The following is a 22,562-nucleotide window of genomic DNA, read 5'->3' as shown; positions in this document are numbered from 1 at the left end:
GTTCATGTTCCCATATTTCATGGAAAAAAAAAAAACAAAGCCTGAAAGAAAAAAGTGATTTTAGCACAAGGACAAATAAATACAAGTGGTCAGAGCACTAACTAAACACAAGACTCTAGGTTCTTGTCAAATAGTCTTTCTAATGATCTCAAGATGTTTCTACCATCAAAATACTTTACTGTTACTTAAGAAATTTATCTTAAAAGGCAATGAACTTTCTATCTGTCCTTAAGTTGACCTACACTTCTGAGTTACTTGATACTAGCCAATACTATCAAGGAAACATAATAATCTTCCTAAGTATTCATCAGTTTTTGGGAAAAAACTTGAAAACATATTTTATGGTATTTAAAAAATAACCCTAGATATATACTTATGTAAAATCTTCATGTATTTACATTTCTAGACGCTTAATTTTTTAAGCTTGTTTTACTGCAGAGATAGCATGCAATAATGTACCATATAAAATATAAGTCACTACATTTTTATTTTGGCTAAGAACACAAATTGGCAAATTATCTTACTAAAGAGAAGAAACCTCACGAACCTTTGCTTGTCAGTTTCAGCTTTTATTTCCTCTGGAGGACATGGGGGGAAAAAAAGCAAACATTAGACAGCTTGACCACAAAGTTCACTAAGTAAAATATTACATTTCATAACTAAGATAGAACATTTTAAGAATATTACGAAGATTGTGAATTCAAATAAAATCAGGTATTAAACTTGTTTTAGCAAAATGGATTATTACACAAATACTATAGTGTTATAAAATTATACAGAAAATATACATCAACAACTACAGGAGAGGTAAAATTCAGACGACTAATTCTCAAAGGATATTCTCTACTGTCAATTAACTATATTAATCAGAAGAATTTTATGCATTTTTATGAAGTCAGAAAATATAACACGTATGTTAATAACGGAGAAAAACAGTCATTTGTAACTATCTGAAAGTGAGCACCAAGCCAGAACGACTACTTCTTGAATACGCACATGTGCATCTCTGTTTAACAACTTTTTAAAACTGTGACCTTTCAGAAGCATATCTTTAGGCCTTTCTTCTAAAGATCCTTTGGGTGAGTTCCAACCACCAACCTTTTGGTTAGTAGCTGAGCACTAACCATGTGTACCATACAGGAATGCGAACCACAGTACAAGGCATTATTAAAATACACATGCCAAATTTAATGGAAGAATTTCCCCTTATCTATTTATGCTGTTATGAAGAATCAATGATGATCCTTAAATTAACTGATAGGCTAGGAAATTTGGTTAACTGATTAAACCTGTGGTACTGCCAGGCAAACCATAAAGATGAGGCTATCCACTCCTATAAAGATATAATGAGAAATCAATTCAGGGTCACTATGAGTCAGCCTGGACTTGATGGCAGTGGGTTTGGCTTGAAATTTTGGGAGAAAAGCATTCACACATAACAATAATCACTACTGTATCAGTTAACAGTTATTAATATTGGACTGAATGCCAAGTACTAGTGTGTTTGTATTTATGTTACAGGTATTATTACACTCTATATGTATGTAAAGATTGTATAACATACCAAGGACTATACAAGTACTAACACCTATATGTACTATTATTACTATACACCAGCAAATAATCTTACAATAACTCTATGAGGTATGTGCAATTACTTCTTTATTTTAAAGATTAGGAATTTGAATAAAAAGAAGATGAAACCTTGCCTGAGCTGCCTGGCTTAGATATGCAGCTAATAAATTCACCCAGGTTTCAAACTCAGGAAACCTTGATCTACATAATAATAACTAACCACTCTAATATCTATGTGCACCTATGAATAACAATGAAAATGTTTTAAATTTTGGGACTATGGTAAGTGCTAACCTTTAAATTTAAAAAGTATTATAAATTCAATGTACTGAGAATTTTCTAGGTTCACAATGCACAATTTTTAAGATCTATTTATCAGCTACTAAAAGTGCATGGTTCACCAATAAGGGGATGTGGGGAGTGGGATTAAAAACGTTCCTTGAAGCTGGATACCCATGGATTAAGATTTTAACATAACTAACACAAATAAATCTTCATAAAACATAAAAAAAAGTTCCCTGAAAATCTGAATGACAACATAATTTAATTTTCCCATGAACTTTCTGAAGCACATTTTAGAAATAGGATACTGATGAGAGAAAATCGATAATTATCCTCAAATCTTTATAGAATATTTTTAAATATTTTCATTTTTAAGTGCTGATTAGAATCTGAGATGTTGCTATAAATGAAGAAAGAAAGAAAAAACATGGGGAGGACTGTAGGGCTGGCCCCACCACAGGACACGTTGTCCCTCACTGAACCATGACGCTGCGGGGGACAGCCCTGGAGACACAGTGCGGGAATAGTGCACGGTCTGCCCCATCACGCTGGGGCGAGGCACTGAGGGCGTGCAGCAGAGCAGCAGGGGGAGCAGAGTGATGAAACCCCTGGAGAATACCAAAAACAGACTTGGAAGACAGAGTGTGGCACCCCATCAGACTCGACTGGAAAACACTCATAAAGGCCAACAAACAGACCTTGAACTATTTATAGGCTTTTCCATTAATTGTCAGTTGCTTTCTTTTTATTATTGTTATTTTGTTCTTGCTGTCTGCTGTTATTGTTTTGTTGGTTTTGACTTCCTTTGTTGTTTTACTTGGCTTTGCCTGTTTTTTGCACTTATCAGTGTATCTGCATGTCTATCTAGATAAGAAAGGCGAGATAAACAATTCAGAGAGGAAAAGAACAGGGGCAATGAGAGAAGGGGAAGTGGGAGAAAGGAAGGCAGGAGTGGTGGGGCAACCCAGGGATGAGGGAACAAGTGAACTAAAATCAATAGGAAGTAATGTCTTAGGATGCCTAGAGGGACTCAATCAAGGGCAATGTAGCAGGGAGGAATTACTAAACCCGAATGAAAGGCGAAAATGATGGTGGGACAAGAGGTAAGTAAAAAGGAAATAGAGGAAAGAACCAAGAGGCAAAGGACATTCAAATAGAGGCCTAAATACAGGCATGTTACATATGTAAATATATCAAAAGATTGATTTTTATAAAGGAACACTTGCCATCAACATGAAGATAGTTCTAACCTTATATACCAATAAAAAGAAATCCTGCTTTCCCATTTGCCAAGAGACTATCACCATTTTTTTCATTAGTAAGACCTGGATTACAAAAACTCTACTTCATTATTACTCTTAAATTATATCAATAAAAATATGTAAATTTTTTTCATTATCTGAGTATCTACATAATACCTTTAATTTTTCTTCTTGGCCCACAAAGTCCAGAAAAAATATGCTCATCTTAACCCTAAAAAGGATTATTTAGACCCCATGAAACCTTTTTTTCTTATGAGTCTATTACTTTTAAGCTAATTTTTAATTGCTATAAAGAAATAGGTACCCCAACATTTGCTATTCAACATTTTACACTTGGGCAATTCAATAAGGTCAATCATATCAGCCATCGCCAATGTCAAATGCCAAATTTCCCATCCTCATAAACAGAAACTCAGTGCTACCTCCATCAAGAGACCCCTCTTGCCTCTGGTAACCATGATTAAACTTTGATTGCTATATATTTGTTCTGTTTCAGTAATGTAGTATTTGCCCTTTTTGTGAACGATATTCCCTCAGCATGGCATTTTCACGGTTCATTCATGTTGTTACATGTATCAGGACTTCATTTCTCTTTACAGTGGAGTAATATTCCATTTTATGCATCTACCACATTACTTATAGGTTGATGGGAATGTGGGTTATTTCCACCTTTTTGGCTTTTGTGTGCTGCAATGAATGAAGACGCCTGTCCTTGTTTTGTTCACATCACCACTTCTGAGTCTCGTGGGGGATATATCGAAGAGGGGAATTTCTGGACCGAATGGTAATCTTTTTAGTTTTTGAGGAACTACCGAACTGGTTTTCACAGTAGCTGTATATACCATTTTGCAGGAGCCCTGGCAGTACAGTGAGTTATGCCTACTCGGCAGCGGTTCTGGGGAGAAAAATGAAGCGTTGCTCTCATAAGGATTTATAACCTCAACCCCACCCCCACCCCCACTCCCACCCCCACCCCAGGGCAGTTCCACTCTGTCCCACAGGGTAGCTTTCTCTGAGTTGGAATTGACTTGATGACGACTTTGGATTCTGTAACATTTTGCATTCCCCACTGGCGATGGATGAGTTCCCATTTCTCCATATCCTTGCAAATACATCTTATTTTCCTTATTTTTTATTTTGCTGTCAGTGGAAGATTTTATGTCAACTAGACAGCCAGGCTAGAGTTGGAGTCAAACCTGCCAATCAGGTTATAGCCTGATGCTGTGTCCTTGAGGATGTGGCCTTCTTATAAGGGGGATCATGGGGCTTACCCTGTCTCTCCTCCACTCACCCTCTTGCTTTGATCCTGTGAGCTGCCAGAACCCGGCATGTTTCCACCCACCTTGGATACACAGGACTCTGCACCCACCAGTCTGTGATCTTCCTTTATTCTGCATCATTGCATGTGGCTGCCTATGTTCTAACAGAGACTTATGGACTAGTAATCAATCCTATGAACTGGAGTTGGACAGGACAGAAATAGTTTCTTGATATATAGATGCTTCTCGATATAAAGTGCTTTCTCACACTGACATGAGTTTCACTGAATTTGTTTCTCTAGTCAACCTAGCCTAATATACCATCCAGCGTGAAGTGTGAGAAGTTATAGTCATTTTGATTCACAAGTTCCTGATGGCGAGAAAAATGAGATTATTTTTTATAAATCACTTTATTGGGGCTCATACAACTCTTATCATAATCCATACATATATCAATTAAGCACCCTTATACATTCGTTGCCCTCATCATTCGCAAAATTCGCCTTCCATTTGGGTTCCTGGAATCAGCTCATTTTTCATTTTTCCCTCTGAAAAATGAGATTTTTCTATTCCCATAGTCAGTCGTGGAAACCCACATGGACAGTTGTACTCTGTCCTACAGGGCTGTTCCGAGTTGGAATAAACTCAATGGCAGTGAGTTTGGTTTTTATTTTTAGGTAACAGCTGATGAGGAACCTTGGTGGTGTAGCATGTTACACTGGAGCTGTTAACTACAAAGTCTGCGGTTCAAACCCACCAGTCCCTCTCCATGGGAGGAAGAGGAGGCTGTTGGTTCCAAGTAAAGACTGATAGCCTTAGAGACCCAGAGGTAGTTCTATTTGGCCATGTTGTTGTTGTTAGTGCCATTGAGCTGGTTCTGGCTCAGAGCTACCCTATGCATACCAGAATGAGACAGCTGGGTCCTGCTGCCATTGTCCCAGCTGTTCCTATGGTTTCAGCCACTGGTCAATCCATCTTGTGCAGGGTCTTCCTGTTCTGCTGCCCTTCTACTTTTCCCCATGGTGCAGTGGGCCGCAATCCACATGGTTGGCAGTTAAAAACGCCAGCAGCTCTGAGGGGGAAGGAGTGGGTTATCTACTCCTGCAAACAGTTATTTTCTTGGAAACCCACAGGGGAGATGGCTATTGAGTCAGCATTGACTCGATGGCAATGAGTTTCATTGGCTTGAGTCTACTTTTCCAAGCATGATGTCCTTCTCCAGGAACTGGCCTCTCCTAAAAACATGTCCAATGTATAGCAATTTTAACATCCAAGAGGGACTCAAATCATGTTCTTTTTTTTTTCTTTTAATCATTTTATTAGGTGCTCCTACAACTCTTTTTTTTAAATTTATTTTAACAATTTATTGGGGCTCATACAATTCTTTTCACAGTTCATACATATACATACATCAATTGTATAAAGCACATCTGTACAGTCTTTGCCCTAATCATTTTTTTCTCTTTTCTTCTTTTACATTTTATTAGGGACTCATACAACTCTTACCACAATCCATACATAAACATACATCAATTGTATAAAGCACATCCATACATTCCCTGCCCCAATCATTCTCAAGGAAATCATGTTCTTTTTTAATGCTCATTGAGTTTGGGGAACAATTTGATGTCTGAAGAGACAATATGAGGGCTGAAGGGTGAGTAGTTTGCCAATGAAATTCTTGCAGGATGGCCCAGGCTACTCTTGAAGAATGAGCAAGCTTTGTATTGTGAAGGAAAAAACTTCTTTTAGTGAAACTGTCTTGACCTTTTCATCACCAACACAGAGGTCAATTTTCTTAGAACTTTCTAATAAGCCTCTTATTGTCCTTTGAGAAAATCTATTAAGATCCCCAACACCACCCCCATTTGAAGTCACAATAACTTGCGGAGCTGATCTCTCTGGCTTGGATTTAACTGGCACAGCAGATTCCCTCCATAAGCTGTTTTGATTGGACCTTTTTCTGAAGGCACCCTAGGGGTATTAGCACAAACATTACTGAGAGCACTTGTTTGCAGCCATCCACTGATGGCACAGATACGTGATTGCAGAGACACTGTTTTGGGTAAAAAAAACTTGTGTTTGTCTAAGCTGAAACCTAAGTAGCAATATTTTTGGACTTATCCTTGTATAACTTTTAATTTAGATTTGACATTTTATTTTCTATACTTCAGGAATGATTTGTACCTATTTCTGACATTTAAAATGTTTTATAAATAATAGCTTACAATTATTTACCCAATGCAAACCACATTGATAATTTTTTAAAAGATCATAAAGTAACCAAAGAGTTAAAAAGAAAATCACAAACATGAGAACTTACACATCCAAAGAAGTGTTGTCTCCTCCTTCAAGGCAGTAACTGTGGGAGACTACGCATGCATTATCATAATGTTGCCATTATTCAACAACATTTGTGGAAGTCATCATGTCCCCATCTCCTGTCTGCCTCCTCCTTTTAAGTCAGGTGTAGGGAGCCTTTTTTTCTATCAAGGGCCATTTGGATATTCATAACATCATTCCAGGGCCATACTGGTCAAATAGTTATTTAACTCACCCTTAATGTGAGTAACTCACGCGAGATTCCTTTAGTAAGGCATCTGATGTTAGCTGGTGTTGATTTCGAGAGGTAAGGCCTTACACGGCCTGCACGTCAAGATTCTCCACCAGTTTTAAATGAATAACCACACAAGAGGAAAATTTTCTAGAAAGGGAATCGGACTCTAAATACCAGTTAATCTAAGCTGTTTGGAGCCACGCCTGAAAATGGTATGACTATAAAACAGAAATGCTTAACTTCAGTGGTGCTGTCACCATATTTAACTACAGAAGTGCCTGTAACACCAACTATAAAAAACGCTATCAAAATCCTCATGACAAAATCTATACAAGTATTAAAAATGGTCATTTGAATCAAATGTGATTAGGTAAAAATATTTCTAAATTTATAAGAAATTGCCTCTATATAGTGGGTTACTGTGAAAAAAAGGAATACTTAGGGGGCATAAATTCTGAAATTTACTTTTCAAAACCAGTTATGTGATTTTAAATTCATGTAGTTAAGAATTAACTAAAAAAAAAAAAAGAATTAGTTAAAAACATAGGTGTTAAAAAGAATGCTACAGTAACCGAGAGGGCATAATGCCTCAAATTAAAGCAGTGAAAATGGATAGGAATAAATTCATATTCCAGGAAAAACACCTGGGAGGATAAACCATCTTGAAATAACTACCTGATTTATCATGAAGAGGCAATCTGGCTTGTATTGCTGAATAATGTAAGCACCACAATTAAGACAAACAGTTTTCTGAAATGCGAGATGTTACAAAGGGAGGAAGAGGGGCAGAAGTGAAGATGAGATATCTTTTGGTCAGGTCCCCAGGTGGTACAAATGGTTTTAGACTTAAAAGTTGTGGTTCAAACCCATTCAGTGCTCAAAAAGAAAGGTCTACTGGTCTGCTTCCATTTAGTTACATTCTATTTAAAGTGATTGTGGGATGGTCAAGTTCAGATCATGGCAGACAGTATTTACCAAAATGGATACTGTTAGAGCTCCCATCCCACACACTCTGCAAAGTGACTTTGCCACAAACCCCATCAAAACTCCAATCTACTGTCAACTGAGTCACTTCTGACCCAAAACAACCCTATAAGGCAAAGTAGAGATACTCCATAAGGTTTTCAAGACTGTAGCAGACAACCTCATCTTCCTCCCAGAGTAGCTGGTGGGTATGCCTACCAGTTAGTAGCCCAACGAAACTTAACCTCTACACTACCATGATTCCTTACCCCATTAAGAGGCACGTTATACCTACTTTCCTCATCAATTTAGGCTGGTGTTAGATATTCATTTAATCAAAACAGTGCAATAGAAGTGGTGCTAGATGGATTCTGAAGTTGGGTCACAAAAAGCCAAACAACTCCCGTCTAGTTCTTTTACAATACTGGCTCTCTCCTGACATTGCTTGAAACCCATCTGCCTTTATGTGAGGCCATATGTAAATGATCAAGTCAGTCATCCCAGCTGAGCCTAGCTTTCAAGTGATCACAGCTCAGGCATCATGCATGTGAGTGAAAAAGCAAGGACACCAGCTCCCTCATTCAAGTGGTTACAGGGTCACCATTAGCTGCCATGTGATTCTTCCTTGCTAAGACAATGTGGGGCAACAATATGCCCAGAATTCCTTAAACACAAAATCGATGTGTAGAATAAAATCGCTGTTTTTCAGATTTGGTGTAGTGTATTACACAGCAATAGACAACTAGATTTTTTCCCCTTCCCTTTTCGAACTCGCACTTTCCCTGTTTATTATGGTTCTTAAATCTAACATCTGGGTCAGAAAGTAATATTGAGTGCTTCAATAGCCATGTGTTTTCATCTAAGCTTAAGCTCTACCTAGATTGGATCGAAAGGGGTCAAGAAACTGGCTCTCAAGTCACATGCAGCTCTCCAACACATACATGTGGCTCTGAAAACGGAAACGTTTTCAAGGATATTATTCAGATAACGGTGATTTCATTTGCTCGTAAAAATATGTATTTATGGCTCTCAAATAATTTTTTAACTGTGAGACTGGGACTGGCTCTTCCATCTCAAGTTTGCTGACACTGTTTGATGACCCCTGGACTAAAAGAAAACAGTTCTAAAGTCCAGTTTGGGATAAAAAAAAAAGTTTTTCAAACTTTTCAGAATGCAAACCACAATTATGGTGGAACCAAGCACACAGCTAAATATATTTATTATAGAGGTAATTTAATTTATAATCACTACTGCTATTGGAGATCTATTCTCTACACTTGATCTTAGCCAAAAGGCCGAGAAGCGATTAGGAGAGCTATTCTCATTTTCTATTCTATTCCATTAACAATACTAGCTATCATCCACAAAAATGGAATCCCTAATTTAATAGTAGTCTGCAACTATTAGTACAAAATATTCTGACCTAGTCTTAGATCACAGGGTGTTAACTCCATTTCTGATCAAGCGATCCTTACAATGTGAGGAACATTTGACATTCACATTAGTTTTGCTGTCAAAGAATTCCAAAATAGAGCCTCATAGGCACCAAATTTTGCCAGATTACTGGATTTAACAGAAAAGATGATCAAAGATGAAGTTTTGAAATAGTTACTACTTCATCTCTTATGGTAAAAAGCTCCTTGCAGAGATCATCACATTTGTTTGCAGTTTTATGCTAGATAAGCACCCCAGAAAACTACAGAAAAATAGTCTTTCTTTTTGCTACTTATCTGAAATTTCCCATTCCCAGCCTAGAGAACAATTTGCCATGTCCTGAATATGCAGAGAGAAAGGTTCTGCATAAAGAGAGTTCTCTGGTGTGTATGGCTCCATCAATCTGAAAAGAATGGTAGAGATGTACTGTGTCTGTTGATCACGGACAGCTGTGCTTCTCTCCATGCTTCTGTGCTAATCAGAAGGGAGCAGATATTGTCTGTTCTGGATTCTGAACCTCTTGGTTCCCCCAGAGACTGGTTCTTCATGAAGGCAATTTCAAATTAATGCTTCAAGAGTAATTATTTTTTACCTTTCAATTCATTCCCTCAGTAAACAATCTCTAATTTTTCTGTTTCTCTACTGTTCTGGAAAATATGAAAGCAGTAATTCTTTTAAAATAAAGTTAAATTTATTGAGTTATGAAGGAGACACATGGTATTTACAGTTAGGTTTTTTTCTGCTTCATAGATCTCCCTTCCAGAAAACTGATGAAGTTAGAAGTTACTCCTTCTAATAGTGTGCATGGGAACAAGTATTCAGATGGCATCAACTCTCGAGTTACCTGTATAGTGACTGGTCACTAATGTGAATACAGATGCTCTCAGTTATTAAAATGATTATGACAGAACTGATGAAAGCATCTAAATTCTAATCCTTTAAAAGACTCTGTCAAGAATTTAAGCATAGGGCGCAACACACGGTAATATGTCTCACTCATCCACTCACTTACACTTGTCAAATCCATACTGAACCACGGTGACCTTACACGAAACTAGGAAAAGTTTTTGCATGTTATAGGGTTTATTTCTCTAGTTTTATAGTAAAACTGTCATAGTTAACTAATGTTATGCTTAGTAAGACAGATTTCACATATTTAAAATGTATGCTATGAATATGTAATCATAATTCCCTAAGCTAAGCTAAAATTTACCTTATAATCTAGAAAAAGAAACAAGCACAATAAACCCAACGAGAAAATCCCCTCCTCAAGAGAACCTGATTTGCATACACTTCTAGCAGAGTCCCCCAAATCCCAAGATTATCTAACATGATGCACATTTTTTATTGAGCTACCCCCCAAAAAACATAGTGTAAGAAATCTAGTTGCTTTCATTACTAAATTCTAGGCTGAAATTTTAAAAATGTATTTCTATCATAGGGCCACATAAGCCAGATTATTTTCAGAAATATGTGAGAAACTAGATAAGATTTTTATTTGTAAACCAGTCACCTTGCTATCTCCCTCCCCCCAACCCTCACTTCACCTCATCCCACCTCGTCCTCCTTTCACACAAAGCCTATAGACTGGTCCTCATTTTAGAATATGATCCTAGAGAATAAGAGTCAAGAGTAGAGATCAAACTTTTTTTTTCTCTTCCATGTGTTTTGTCAGCAGGAAGACAAAGGAGAGAGAGAGAGAAAAAGTGTGAGTCTCAAGTTTAAACTTCTGACTGTAATCAATGTATTGTTAGGCTGAATATTAGGGGAAATTTTAAAATACAAGATGAAAAGTTTGATTTTTCTCATTGTAAAGCAGCAAAATTGCTAAGTTAGTTTTCCAAATCACAAGGGCAGGCATATGTTTAATAATACTCCTTACAAGTACAGCATCTTATAGTTTATAGAACAGTTTTACATATATCTTATTAACTCTCAGAACACCACACATAGGATTATCTGCCCACTTTGGAGATTAAAAATCTGAAGTAACTTACCCAAGATGACAAGAAAGGTATGATTCTAATCAAGTGTGATTCTAAGAAACATGCTCAAATTAAATGACTGAATTTCAATGATGTATCCCCAGGGAATACCAAAAATAGACTTGGGGTCAGGGCATGATACCCCAGCAGACTAAACTGAAAAACACTTCTAAAGGTCAACAAACAGACCTGGAACTATTTATAGGCTTTTCTTTTTTTTTTTTGTCGGGTTTTTTTTTGTTGCTGTTGTTTTATTGCTTTGTTTTGCTGTCTTGTTTTTGTGCTTATTATTGTCTCTGCATGTCTACCTAAAAAAATAGGATAAACAATCTGGAGGAGAAAACAATGCGACTATTGAGGGTGGCACTACAGAGGAGGGGGAGGCAGGGGAAAGGAAAGGGGGAGTCAACCAACCTAATGACAAGGGTACAACTAATGATCTAAAATCGATGGTGAGGAGGGTACAGGATGCCTGGTGGGGCTGGGTCAAGGGCAATGTAGCTGAGAGGAATTACTGAAACCCAAATGAAGGCCCATCATGACAGTGGGACAGGAGGAAAGTAAACGGAAATAGAGCAAATAACTAGGAGGCAAAGGACATTTACAGAGGTCTAAATACAGGCATGTACATATATAACTACCGTATATACTCGAATATAAGCTGACCCGAGTATAAGCCGAGGTACCTAATTATTACCTGGGAAACCAGAAAAACTGATTGACTCGAGTCAGGATGTGAATTAACACAGAGACCAGGGGGGAGAGACGGAGCGCAGCCACAGACACATCCTTACCAGTTCAGCTGCCAATGTAAGTGAATCATTATGGGTGCTTCTGCGAAATGGCACTGTCCACATCATAGGACGGCTCTGATTGGTTAGATGTGAGTAAACAAACATTCAAAGCCCTGCAGTGTCAGCGGAGCTTTGAATGAACAGCGGAGGAATGGCAATCACCCACGAGATAACGGGTGCTCATCCAGTTACCTTGGGGGGGCAGTGAGATGTTACACCTCACTGGGGTACCACTGACCTGTGTATAAGCCAAACCCCAGTTTTTCAGCACGGTTTATACACAAGTATATATGGTATATTTATATATAAAAATAAATAGATTTATGCACATATATTTAAATGTTAAATATTAAGGTAGCAGATGGACATTGGGTATCTACTCAAGTACTCCCTCAATGCAAGAACACTTTGTTTGAATAAGCCAGCATTCTATGATGCTCACCTTCCCTACATGATTGCTGAAGACAAAATGGGTGCATAAGCAAATGTGGTGAAGAAAGGTGACGGTGCACAGCTATCAAAAGATAATAGCATCTGAAGGCTTGAAGATAAACAAGCAGCCATTTAGCTGAGAAGTAACAAAGCCCACATGGAAGAAGCACTATCAGTCTGTGTGATCATGAGGTGTCAATAGGATCACGTATCAGGCATCAAAGAACAAAAAAAATCTTATCATTGTGAATAAGAGGCCCAAAGCCCATTTAGGCAACTGGACATCCCCTTACAGAGGGTCTCGACGAGCCAGACAGGGTGCGATGTAGCAAAGATGAAACATACAACCTTCCTCTAGTTCTTTAATGCTTCCTCCCTCCCACTATCATGATCCCAATTCTATTTACAAATCCAGGTAGACCAGAGTATGTACACTGGTATAGCTAGGAATCCAGGACGGATAAACCCCTCAGGACCAATAATGAGAGCAGTGATAACAGGAGGGGAAGGGGAAGCTGGGGGGAGAAAGGGGAAACCAATCACAAGGATCTACATATAGCCCCCTCTCTAGGGGATGGACAACAGAAAGTGGGTGAAGGGAGACTTCAGTGTAAAGATATGGAAAATATAATAATTTATAAATTATCAAGGGTTCATGAGGGAAAGAAGGTGGGGAGGGAGGGGAAAAAATGAGAAGCGGATTCAAAGGGTTCAAGTAGAAAGAAAATGTTTTGAGCGCGATGATGGCAACAAATGCACAAATGTGCTTGACATCCTTAAATGGATAAGAGTTGTAAGCGCCCCCAATAAAATGATTAAAAACAAGTAACAAATGATGGACATGCTACAATATGGATAAACCTCAATAACATGTTATGTAAATGTAGCCAAACCCAAGAGGCCACATCCTATGATTCCATTTACAGGAAATGTCCAGAAAAGGCAATCTAGAGCGAGTCACTAGTAGTAACTAGTAGTTACCTATCAAGAAACACAATGAGGAATGGAAATGCTCTAATGCTAGATCATTGTGATGATTACACAACTTAGTAAATTAAAAAAGCTTTTGAATTGTATATACGTAAATGTGCAAATTTTATAATAAATAGATTATATCTAAAAATGTTCTTAAAAATTAACAGTGGTCATAGTATCATGTGATTTCATACTATTGTGTTGCTTTTGAAACAGCTTATTAGTGGGAAAATATATGAAAAGACAAAAAATAATTTTAAATTATCAAGGATTCAGGAGGGAGGAGGGAGAGGGAGCAGGGAGAGCGGGGAAATGAGGAGCTGATACCAGGGGCTTAGGTGGAGAACAAATGTTTTGAGAATGATGAGGGCAATGAATGTACAAATGTGCTTTACACAATTGATGTATGTATGGATTTTGATTAGAACTGTATGAACCCCTAATAAAATGTTAAAAATTTGTTTAAAAGATATGAAAACTAAATTGCCTAATTTATTAGAATAATGTATAATTTACGGTAAGCAGGCTGAGTAAAGGTTTATAGGGACTCTGAAAAAAAGCACTTGGCCTTATTTTTATTGATCATCTGTTTCTTCATACAATTCTGATTAGATAAGTGTTGTTAGGCAGTTAAGTGAAGTTTTTCTGCATGTAATTTGTAGTAAAAAATTGAAACTGAAAAATTAATTTTTCACCTTAAGTACAATAAAAAATATATATTTTTAAAAACCAACTGCCTCCCATGGGTTTCCTATTGACACTGCCAAAAGTAATAGTGTCCTTTGAACTATTTACAGATTATTTTTCATAACCTCCCTAAATAAGAATATAGCAATTTATATCAAGCAAAACAAAAATATCAAAAGTAGGACACAAACTTTTAAATATGTAGGCCCAGATATCCGGTTTTTGTATTTAAGAGAGTTTTTCAGGAGTCTTTACATATACCAAAGTCTCATAATAACTGTTCTATATTTATGAAATAAGAGGGCAGTAAAAAGTATTTGACTATGTAGATACAAATATGAGATACGCACTTAAAAATGGAAGCCCAAATAGGTCAAAATGGTTCTGGAAAATTAGAATTAAAGGAAAACAAGCTGGATTTGAATAAAGGACAAGAAACAGTAAGTCTAGAAAAAAATAAGCACCATCACAGAAAATAAGGAAGACAAGGAAGCAACCTCCAACATTTATTCATTCTTTTTTTTTTTTACATTTATTCATTCTTAAAATAGAACTCACTGCCATCAATTTGATTCTGATTCATCATGGCCTGAAGGGTTTCTGATGCTGTCAACCTTCATGGGAACAGACATCCGTGTCATTCTCCTGCAGCGGCTAGTGGGTTCAAATTACAGTTGTCGTACAAGCAAAGTCCAAACCAGGTTCACTGCCAGACCCATGTCGATTCATAGGGACCCTAGAGGACAGGGTAGAACTTCCCCCTGAGTTTCTGAAGTTGCAACTCTTTATGGGATTAGAAAGTCCCAGTTGTTCTCCCCCAAATAGAAACAGATAGCCCCAATTTTCTCCTGCAGCACAATGGGTGGGGCTGAGCTATTTGCAATCAACAATCCAATGTTTATGCAAAAAAGCCACCAGAGCTCTCTAAGTGAATAGAGCAGGCAAGAATTAAATGATAGAGAATTGTGGTGAAATCGCACACATGTACCTCCAGTTTGCATGCCTGTTACAGGGTTCTTCATATGCTATACAATGTATTAATATGACTGTATAACATTAATATGGAAAGTACAACACAAAATCATACTGTCCCATATTTGTACATTGTACGAGGGATCTTCAAAAAGTTCAGCAAATGGAGTTAAAGAACAGAATTTTCCCATGATTTTTTGGATGCTCCCTGGTACTGTTCAACCGCAATATAGGTTCTCAGAAGCCCACAGATCTTGGTAAGAGTTCCAGTACACAGCAGATATCAATACAGTATTTACTAAGAAGTTCATTTGAATCTTTGGGAATTAAAGCAAATGTTTTATAACAATTTAGTTAGGCCCAGAAACAATGGGCAACTGACATTTTTTGGGGGGGGGGGGAGAAAGTTGTCTACTATAACCAATATAAGCATTTCATTAAAATAAATTTAAATTTATGATAATCTTTCATTCAATTCTCATAAAAGGTTATTCTATAACTTTTAAAATTATTCTAGCCAATGCTCATGGAAACTGCAGTTAAGAAATCAAATGATATATTATACTGGGCAAATCTGCTACCCAAGACCTATTTAAAGAATTGAAGAGCAAAGACGTTGCTTTGAAAACTAAAGTGTATCTGACCCAAGCCACATTATTTTCCATCATCTCATAGGCATCTGAAAGCTAGATAATGAATAAGGAAGACCGCACACGAACTGATGCATCTTGTGGAATGCACGCTGTGCTTACCAGGAACTAATGCTGCGACTGAACCCGTCTTTTCTACGGTAAATAAAGTGTGGACATCAGAAAAATCACAATTAAGTGTTGAGACTTTGAAAGCTATTTTATATGTGAAATATAATTTAAGAAATTCTTGTGAAAATGTCATGACCTTTTAAATGACAGCAATCTACTAAAAAATTCCACTCAAATGAGAAATATGCCAAAGAATAAAACTATACATAATTTTAATGTATTATATTTATAAATTGCACTTATGTTGAAATTAAAAATATATATTACAATAAAAAAAAGAACTGATGCATCTGAATTATGTTGTTGGGGAAGAATACTGTAAATACTGTGACTGCCAGAAGAACAAACAAATCTGTCCTGGAAGAAGTGCAGCCAGAGTGCTCTGTAGAAACAGCGATGGCAACATATACTATGGACATGTTATCAGCAGAGTTCGGTCCCTAGAAAAGGGTATCACGCTTTGCGAAGTAGGCCAGTGAAAAAGAGGAAGACCCTCAGGAGATGGATGGACAGAAGTGGCTCCAACAATGGGATCGTGCATGGCAATTGTGAAGATGGCGAAGGACCCAGCGATGCTTTGGTCTGTGTACATGAGGGTTGCTATGAGCACAAGCACCTGTGGCTCTGCTATACTACATTTTCCCACAGCCAACCCAGCAATCAATTCTGTGGGAGACTTCAGAATATATTCCCAACAACTCTCAACTCCACTACCGCCACTAGCCTAGTCTTAAGTCTACGTCACCTTCAACTCTGGCTAGAAAGAGTCTTTCAAAAGGTAAACCTGTTTATGTCACTCCGCCACTCAAAAATCTCCAATGGCTTACATCACACTTAGACCAAAACTGTACTCTGCTGTCCTCCTTCCTCAGTCCCTTTTCTCACTGTCATCCAGCCATACAAGTTACTCTGTAGTACGGACGCTTTGTTTTTCTACTCCTCTTCCATTTAGCTCTTTAAGTGGTTGGATCCTTTGCTTTTGTCACTTCTCTGCTCACATGCTAAAGTCACCTCTTAGAATCTTATCTAAAGTAACACGTCTGTCATTCTCTATCCCTTTACCTTTCTTAACTATGTCTTCAGATAAGAACCTGGCAATATAGTCATACATCACGTAACATCTGTCTTGGCAACATTTGCCTGCAAAAAATCGCCCGTGGTCCCATGAGGTTATAAGGGAATTCTGAAATTCTGATTGAATGTGGACATAGCAACCACAGCAGTTCTTCACATAAAGCATTTACTTCTTATCTCTTGGACCCAAGTGATATGCTTCCATGTGTAAAAAGGCACAACACATATACAACCTATACTACATATGTATTGATACTCACAATCAACACCTGTTACTGGCTTATGCATGTACTGTACTTTCTACCTAGAAAGTTTAATGTCTCACAGAGTATGAATCGGCTCGGAGGCAAAAGCATCCAAGCTTTGTGTCGTGTCTCGAGTGTAGCAGCACAGCTGTTTTCTTAAAAAAAAAAAAATCACCATGTAGTGTGTATCATGGTTCCCAAATATAACAATAAAAGAGCTAATGAAAGCAGTAGCAAGAACCCAAGGAAAAGTATTGATTTGGAATTTGAACAAAAGGTTGTTAAAAAAAACCAAAGGTGGAAAATCAGCAAGTGGTTGTGATATAGGCTTGTTGCACTCAACAATCATGACAATCCTCAAAAACAAAGAAAAAATTCTGAGCTGTTAAATGACTGGCTCCATTGAAACCTACAGGGTTAACAAAAATGCAAGATGTGGAGAAACAGTTAATGATCTGGAGTAAGGATGAAAAATTAAAATGACTCCCTCCCTCTCCACACACTGATAATTACTGCTAAGGCACAAAGATTGTTTGAGGCACTTGAAGAAAACGCAAGATCAGATTCAGATGTGGTATGCACACAACATCCAATTCACATACTCTGCTATTTCACTGAATTATGATAGGCATTATGAGAGGTATAAGTATTTATTAATTTGTTTTTACTGTCTACCTTATTCCACTAGCATGCAAGTTCTACGAAATCAAGAACTTACATGGGTCAGTGCTGACCACTGAATAGCAGCAACACTGAAAGTCATTAAGAGCAGAGCACAAACTAGGAGTTCAACAAATAGCTGAATAAAGAACATAACAAATTTCATGGCAATAATAACTTATTCATGTATTTTTGCTTTTCAAATAGCCCTATTTCATTTTCTGAAGTGTTCATGATAATTATTTCCCAAATTATTTCATATTCACAACATATTTATATTCTGCTGTGGGAAAAGCAATTAATTATCAACAAAAATTTCACTACAATTAAATTTTATCCAGAGACAAACCCATTCCTGCCACCAGGTGGAGTAGAAAAGGAAAAGCTAGCCAGCAAGTAGTCCTCCCATCTGGATGGCACTCATTCTAAACGTTCCCCTTTCTGACTTTTCCTCTCCTGTCCACACCCTCAAGAGGACTCCTGCTTCTCCAAAATACAGGAGTCGTAGAACAGTCCTGTCAGTGATTTAAAGCCATTCCATCTACTCTGTCCTTTCCACAGATGTGTCCCAAATTAAACTCCAAGGAACAACCTTTCCTAGGGGTGTTAATAGCATCAACAGAAAAAATACTATAATTGTGAGAAAATGTCACTAAACAAAATTAAACAGGATTTTTTCTGTAGAACTGTTCTGAATTTCAACTATGCTCGTGAATAAATGCTAATCTCCAAAGCAGAAACATACAGATTCCCAAACCATTTTCCCCCTCAAAAAGCAGCTCTAAGAATTTGTACTCTATGCATAGATTTCATTCATAACCACTATCACATACATTAACTGCTATCCAAGAGTGGTAGTTATCACATGCCATAGAGTTTCTTAAACCCAATTTGAAACCTGAGAGAATAAATACAAACAAAATCTTTCCTTCAGCCAATTCATTCATCACAGCTCTTCTCCAAAACCAAACTTAATGCTACAGAGTTACTTCCGGCTCAGAGCAAATCCTACATGCCCCTGTGGGTTTCCAAGTCTTGTCCTGCCTTCCCTTCTAGCCATCACAAAACTTTAAAACACCTGCCTAAAAACACCTTTTACGTAACCATTAAAACCCACTGCCAGTAAGTCGATTCCAACTCAAAACAACCCTATAAGTGTCTAAGACTGCAAATCTTTACGGGAGCAGTCTTATCTCTCACCAGCAGAGCTGTCTGTGGTATTGAACTGCTGACCTTGAGGTTTTCAGCCCACTAGCTAACCTACAGCACTCACTAAGGCACCTTTAGGCATTAAGAAAGGATTAAATGGAGACTTGTTAATGGTTTAAATTATTATTGAAATGATTGTTGTGTCTGCAGAGCATGTGGGAGTAAGTAATTATTCATAAATAAAGAAAAATGGTACAGGAAGTGACAAAAATTAATAAAGACTGCCATCTCACTGTCAAGTCAATTTTGACTCACAGTGACTCTATGATGACAGTATAGAACTGCCCCTGTAGGTTTCTGAGATTGTAACTGCTTGTGGGAATAGAAAGCCCATCTTTCTACTGTGAAGTGGTTGGTGGTTTTGAAGTGGTGATATTGTGCTTAGAGTCCACCTTCTAATCCACTAAGCCACCATGACTGCTAAAGAATGTCACAAATAGCATTAAACCAGGGCCACATAAAATCAAGTAACTTAATCCCTGGTTTTAGAGCAAACTAGGTGGGGCAAGGGATCAGAATGGGACAGTAGTAGTTCAATGGTAGACTTTTCATCTTCTTTATCAGAAATCCAGATTCACTTCCAGTCAACATACCTCAAATACATTCACTACCCACTCATCAATGGAAGCTTGGCACTGTCTGATAAGCACTGGATTGTCAAATGCAAGGTTGGCTGTTCAAACTCACCATTTACTCTGGGGGAGAAAGGTGAAGCTGCCTGTTCCCATAAAGAATTTAGTAAGCCTTGGATGAGTGGGAATCCACTGATACAGTAGTGGGGTTAGTTTGTTTCTTCTGTGTCAATGCTGAAAGATTTCAACAGAACTTTTAGCAGACTAAAACATACTAAGACAGACCTGATGAAGACTGACTGATAAAAAACCCACCAGTGAAAACTCTATTGACTACAATTTTAAGATCCTTTGTGCATGGGGTCAACCATCAGCCTAACGTGACTGAAATACCAACAGCATTTTGTTCAAATTTTGACTCAACATACTGTTTTTAACATTTCTGGGGGAGACTATAATTACATGTAACAAAACTATCTTAAAGTATACACGGAAACTAACTCAGTAGAATCACTCAGTAGAATCATCTAAGAATATGGTTAACAACACAATTCCACACCCTGTCTGAGGCAAATTTTACTTCAATTCCTCCTTTCCTCTGTCATGCTCTCCAATCACTGCAGAGAACGCCAACAGAACTGCCTGTACATGCTTCCCTTGTCTCAAAAACCTTCTGTAGCAGTGCCAGTTTTCAACCTTGAACTTTTTCTCTAACATGTGTAGAGTCTTCAATGACATCTGAGATCAGAAAGAGGTAGAACTAATCATACCCTAACATCTAATGTACTCCTAAAAGTTAAACTTAATGAAGTCTTATTCAAATACGGCCCAATCTATCAGCCTCATGAGACAAACAATGCTACCTTCAACCCAATCCTGAAACAATCCTAAATTCTTTAAAACTAAAAATAGCTCAGCTGTTGTCTCATCTGCCAGCAGATGGCCAAACTATTTTTAATTTAGGATTCTAGAGAGCAGGAATGGATCGGGATAAGCTTGGGCAGCCTAGACTCCCTCCCTTTACAAAGTTCAACGTTCACTGAGAAGTGAAGCAGGTTCTATGAGAGAGCAACCTGGAGTTGTTTCTATCCCTGTAGGCTTCACGTGCATGAATAACAGAGATGTATGGTTATTTTTTCTAGCCAGTCTTTATGTTAAAAAAAAAATCTGACATGTAAGGTAATCTGATAAAGTTTAAAATAGCTCTGTACATCTTTGAAATAAATTTGGCACAGTATCTTTGAAAAGACATTTGTTTTACATGAAATAGCATCTCCCCTAATCTAAACGAAGTTCCCTAAAAGTTACACTTGAACAAAAATCATAGCTCAAGTATTTACATTTTAAATATCAATGCTCTGAATTCTTCTCAAACAGTAAAATGACTTAAAAATAAAAAAAAGAAATTTGAAGTACTATGTTTTTTTTGTTTACAGTTCATCTCTCTTCACCAGCATAGTAAGTGCTCAGTAAATATTTGATGGGATATTGAATCCAGACAAGTATAATTACTGCCACCCTCCAACTCTCACCTACCTAAACCAACTTAAAATTCAAACTCCAACTCACTACCTTCAAGTCAATTCTGACTCAAAAACCTTAAAGGGCAGAAAAGAACTGTCCCATTGGGTTACTGAGAATGTAAATCCTTAGAGGAATAGACAGCCTCAACTTTCTCCTGCAGAGGGGCTGGTGGTCTTGAACCACTGGCACAGTGGTTAGGAGCTCAATGTGCAACCCCCTTTGCCATCAGAACGCCACCTTAACAAGAGAATAGGGATGACCAACCCAGGCCATTTCACTTTACTTTCCCATCCTACTTAGTAACCAAAAATTACTAAGAGACCCAAGTAGGCCTAGCTCAGATCTCAATCGTGAAGAGGAATGGAGAAGTCTTTTAATACTTTCCAGGGCTAATATCTATTTGGGGAGACCATGTTAACATTTACTGTAAGACCATACACTTTCTTCAAATGTAGTTATCCCCATCAATATTTTTGGGTGACACTACAGATAGATGACTGTAAGACACGAATCTAGATACAATAAAATTGTTAAGTCAAATACAATTTTGCTTTATAGGAGGCTAAAAGCAATAACTTTTATGCAGTTATATGAGAAAATAATTTCCTTCCAAAGAAAGTCAGTACACCAGTGCCTAACTGCTGTCTGGGTAGGCCATAGTCCTCATGGTTAAGTCTGTGCTGTTTACGAGGGCAAAAAAGTAGCAGCTGGCAAAACTGAGAACAGATAACCCTGGCACACCTGGCACATACACTACAGAGTGGTTCCTATGTTAGGAATGGCGAGGCCCAAATCACAGGCCTTCTAAAGATGTCAAACAAACAGGACAAGAATGCTCACTTCCAGGTTATAGTCCATTCATGTTTGTAGCACATTAGAGGGATTGTGACCTTACCATTTAATAAACTCAATTCTAATTTTACCAAGGAGGAGTTGCCTACTACAGTAGATAGCAAAACTGGGATTAAACTCAGGGCCACATACTCTCATTCCAGTGAGCTCGCCATTACAACACATTTATTCAAGCATCGCCATTCCTGTCTCTCTCTCTCTCACACGTTTTTGTCAGGCACTTATTTAGTTTATCAAACATACTTTATAAAATGGAAAACATACTCAGAAATGAAAACTTTAGTTCGAATTGGAAGTTTTTAAACCTGTAAATTAATCATAAACCTATACTGTATAGCAATGTTTTTACCCCTAAAATTGCTCTTCTTCAGCTCATCCTAATTTAATAATTATCCTTTCCAGAACTAAGACAAAAATTTAATTTCTACCACTGTACAAACTGTCTTCTCAGATACCTGGAAGAAGCTTTGGTTAGGTACAAGAGTGGC

At 37.6% G+C, this 22,562-nt stretch overlaps 1 protein-coding gene and 1 pseudogene across 1 annotated transcript in view; both read right to left on the bottom strand.

Moving 5' to 3' along the window:
• ARFGEF1 (ARF guanine nucleotide exchange factor 1) overlaps window positions 1-22,562 on the bottom strand; it is a 120,026-nt gene that overhangs the window by 95,505 nt on the left and 1,959 nt on the right. Inside the window, exon 2 of the mRNA XM_075549601.1 lies at window positions 548-578. Coding sequence (XP_075405716.1) covers window positions 548-578 — 31 coding nt within the window. The remainder of the gene's footprint in view (window positions 1-547; window positions 579-22,562) is intronic.
• Window positions 9,046-9,205, bottom strand: LOC142449426 (U2 spliceosomal RNA; annotated as a pseudogene).

The sequence above is a fragment of the Tenrec ecaudatus genome, chromosome 5 (genome assembly GCF_050624435.1).
Source record: "Tenrec ecaudatus isolate mTenEca1 chromosome 5, mTenEca1.hap1, whole genome shotgun sequence".
NCBI classification, from domain to species: domain Eukaryota; kingdom Metazoa; phylum Chordata; class Mammalia; order Afrosoricida; family Tenrecidae; genus Tenrec; species Tenrec ecaudatus.
The sequence above is the reverse complement of the archived record's forward strand: the minus strand, read 5'-3'. Positions and strand labels throughout refer to the sequence as shown.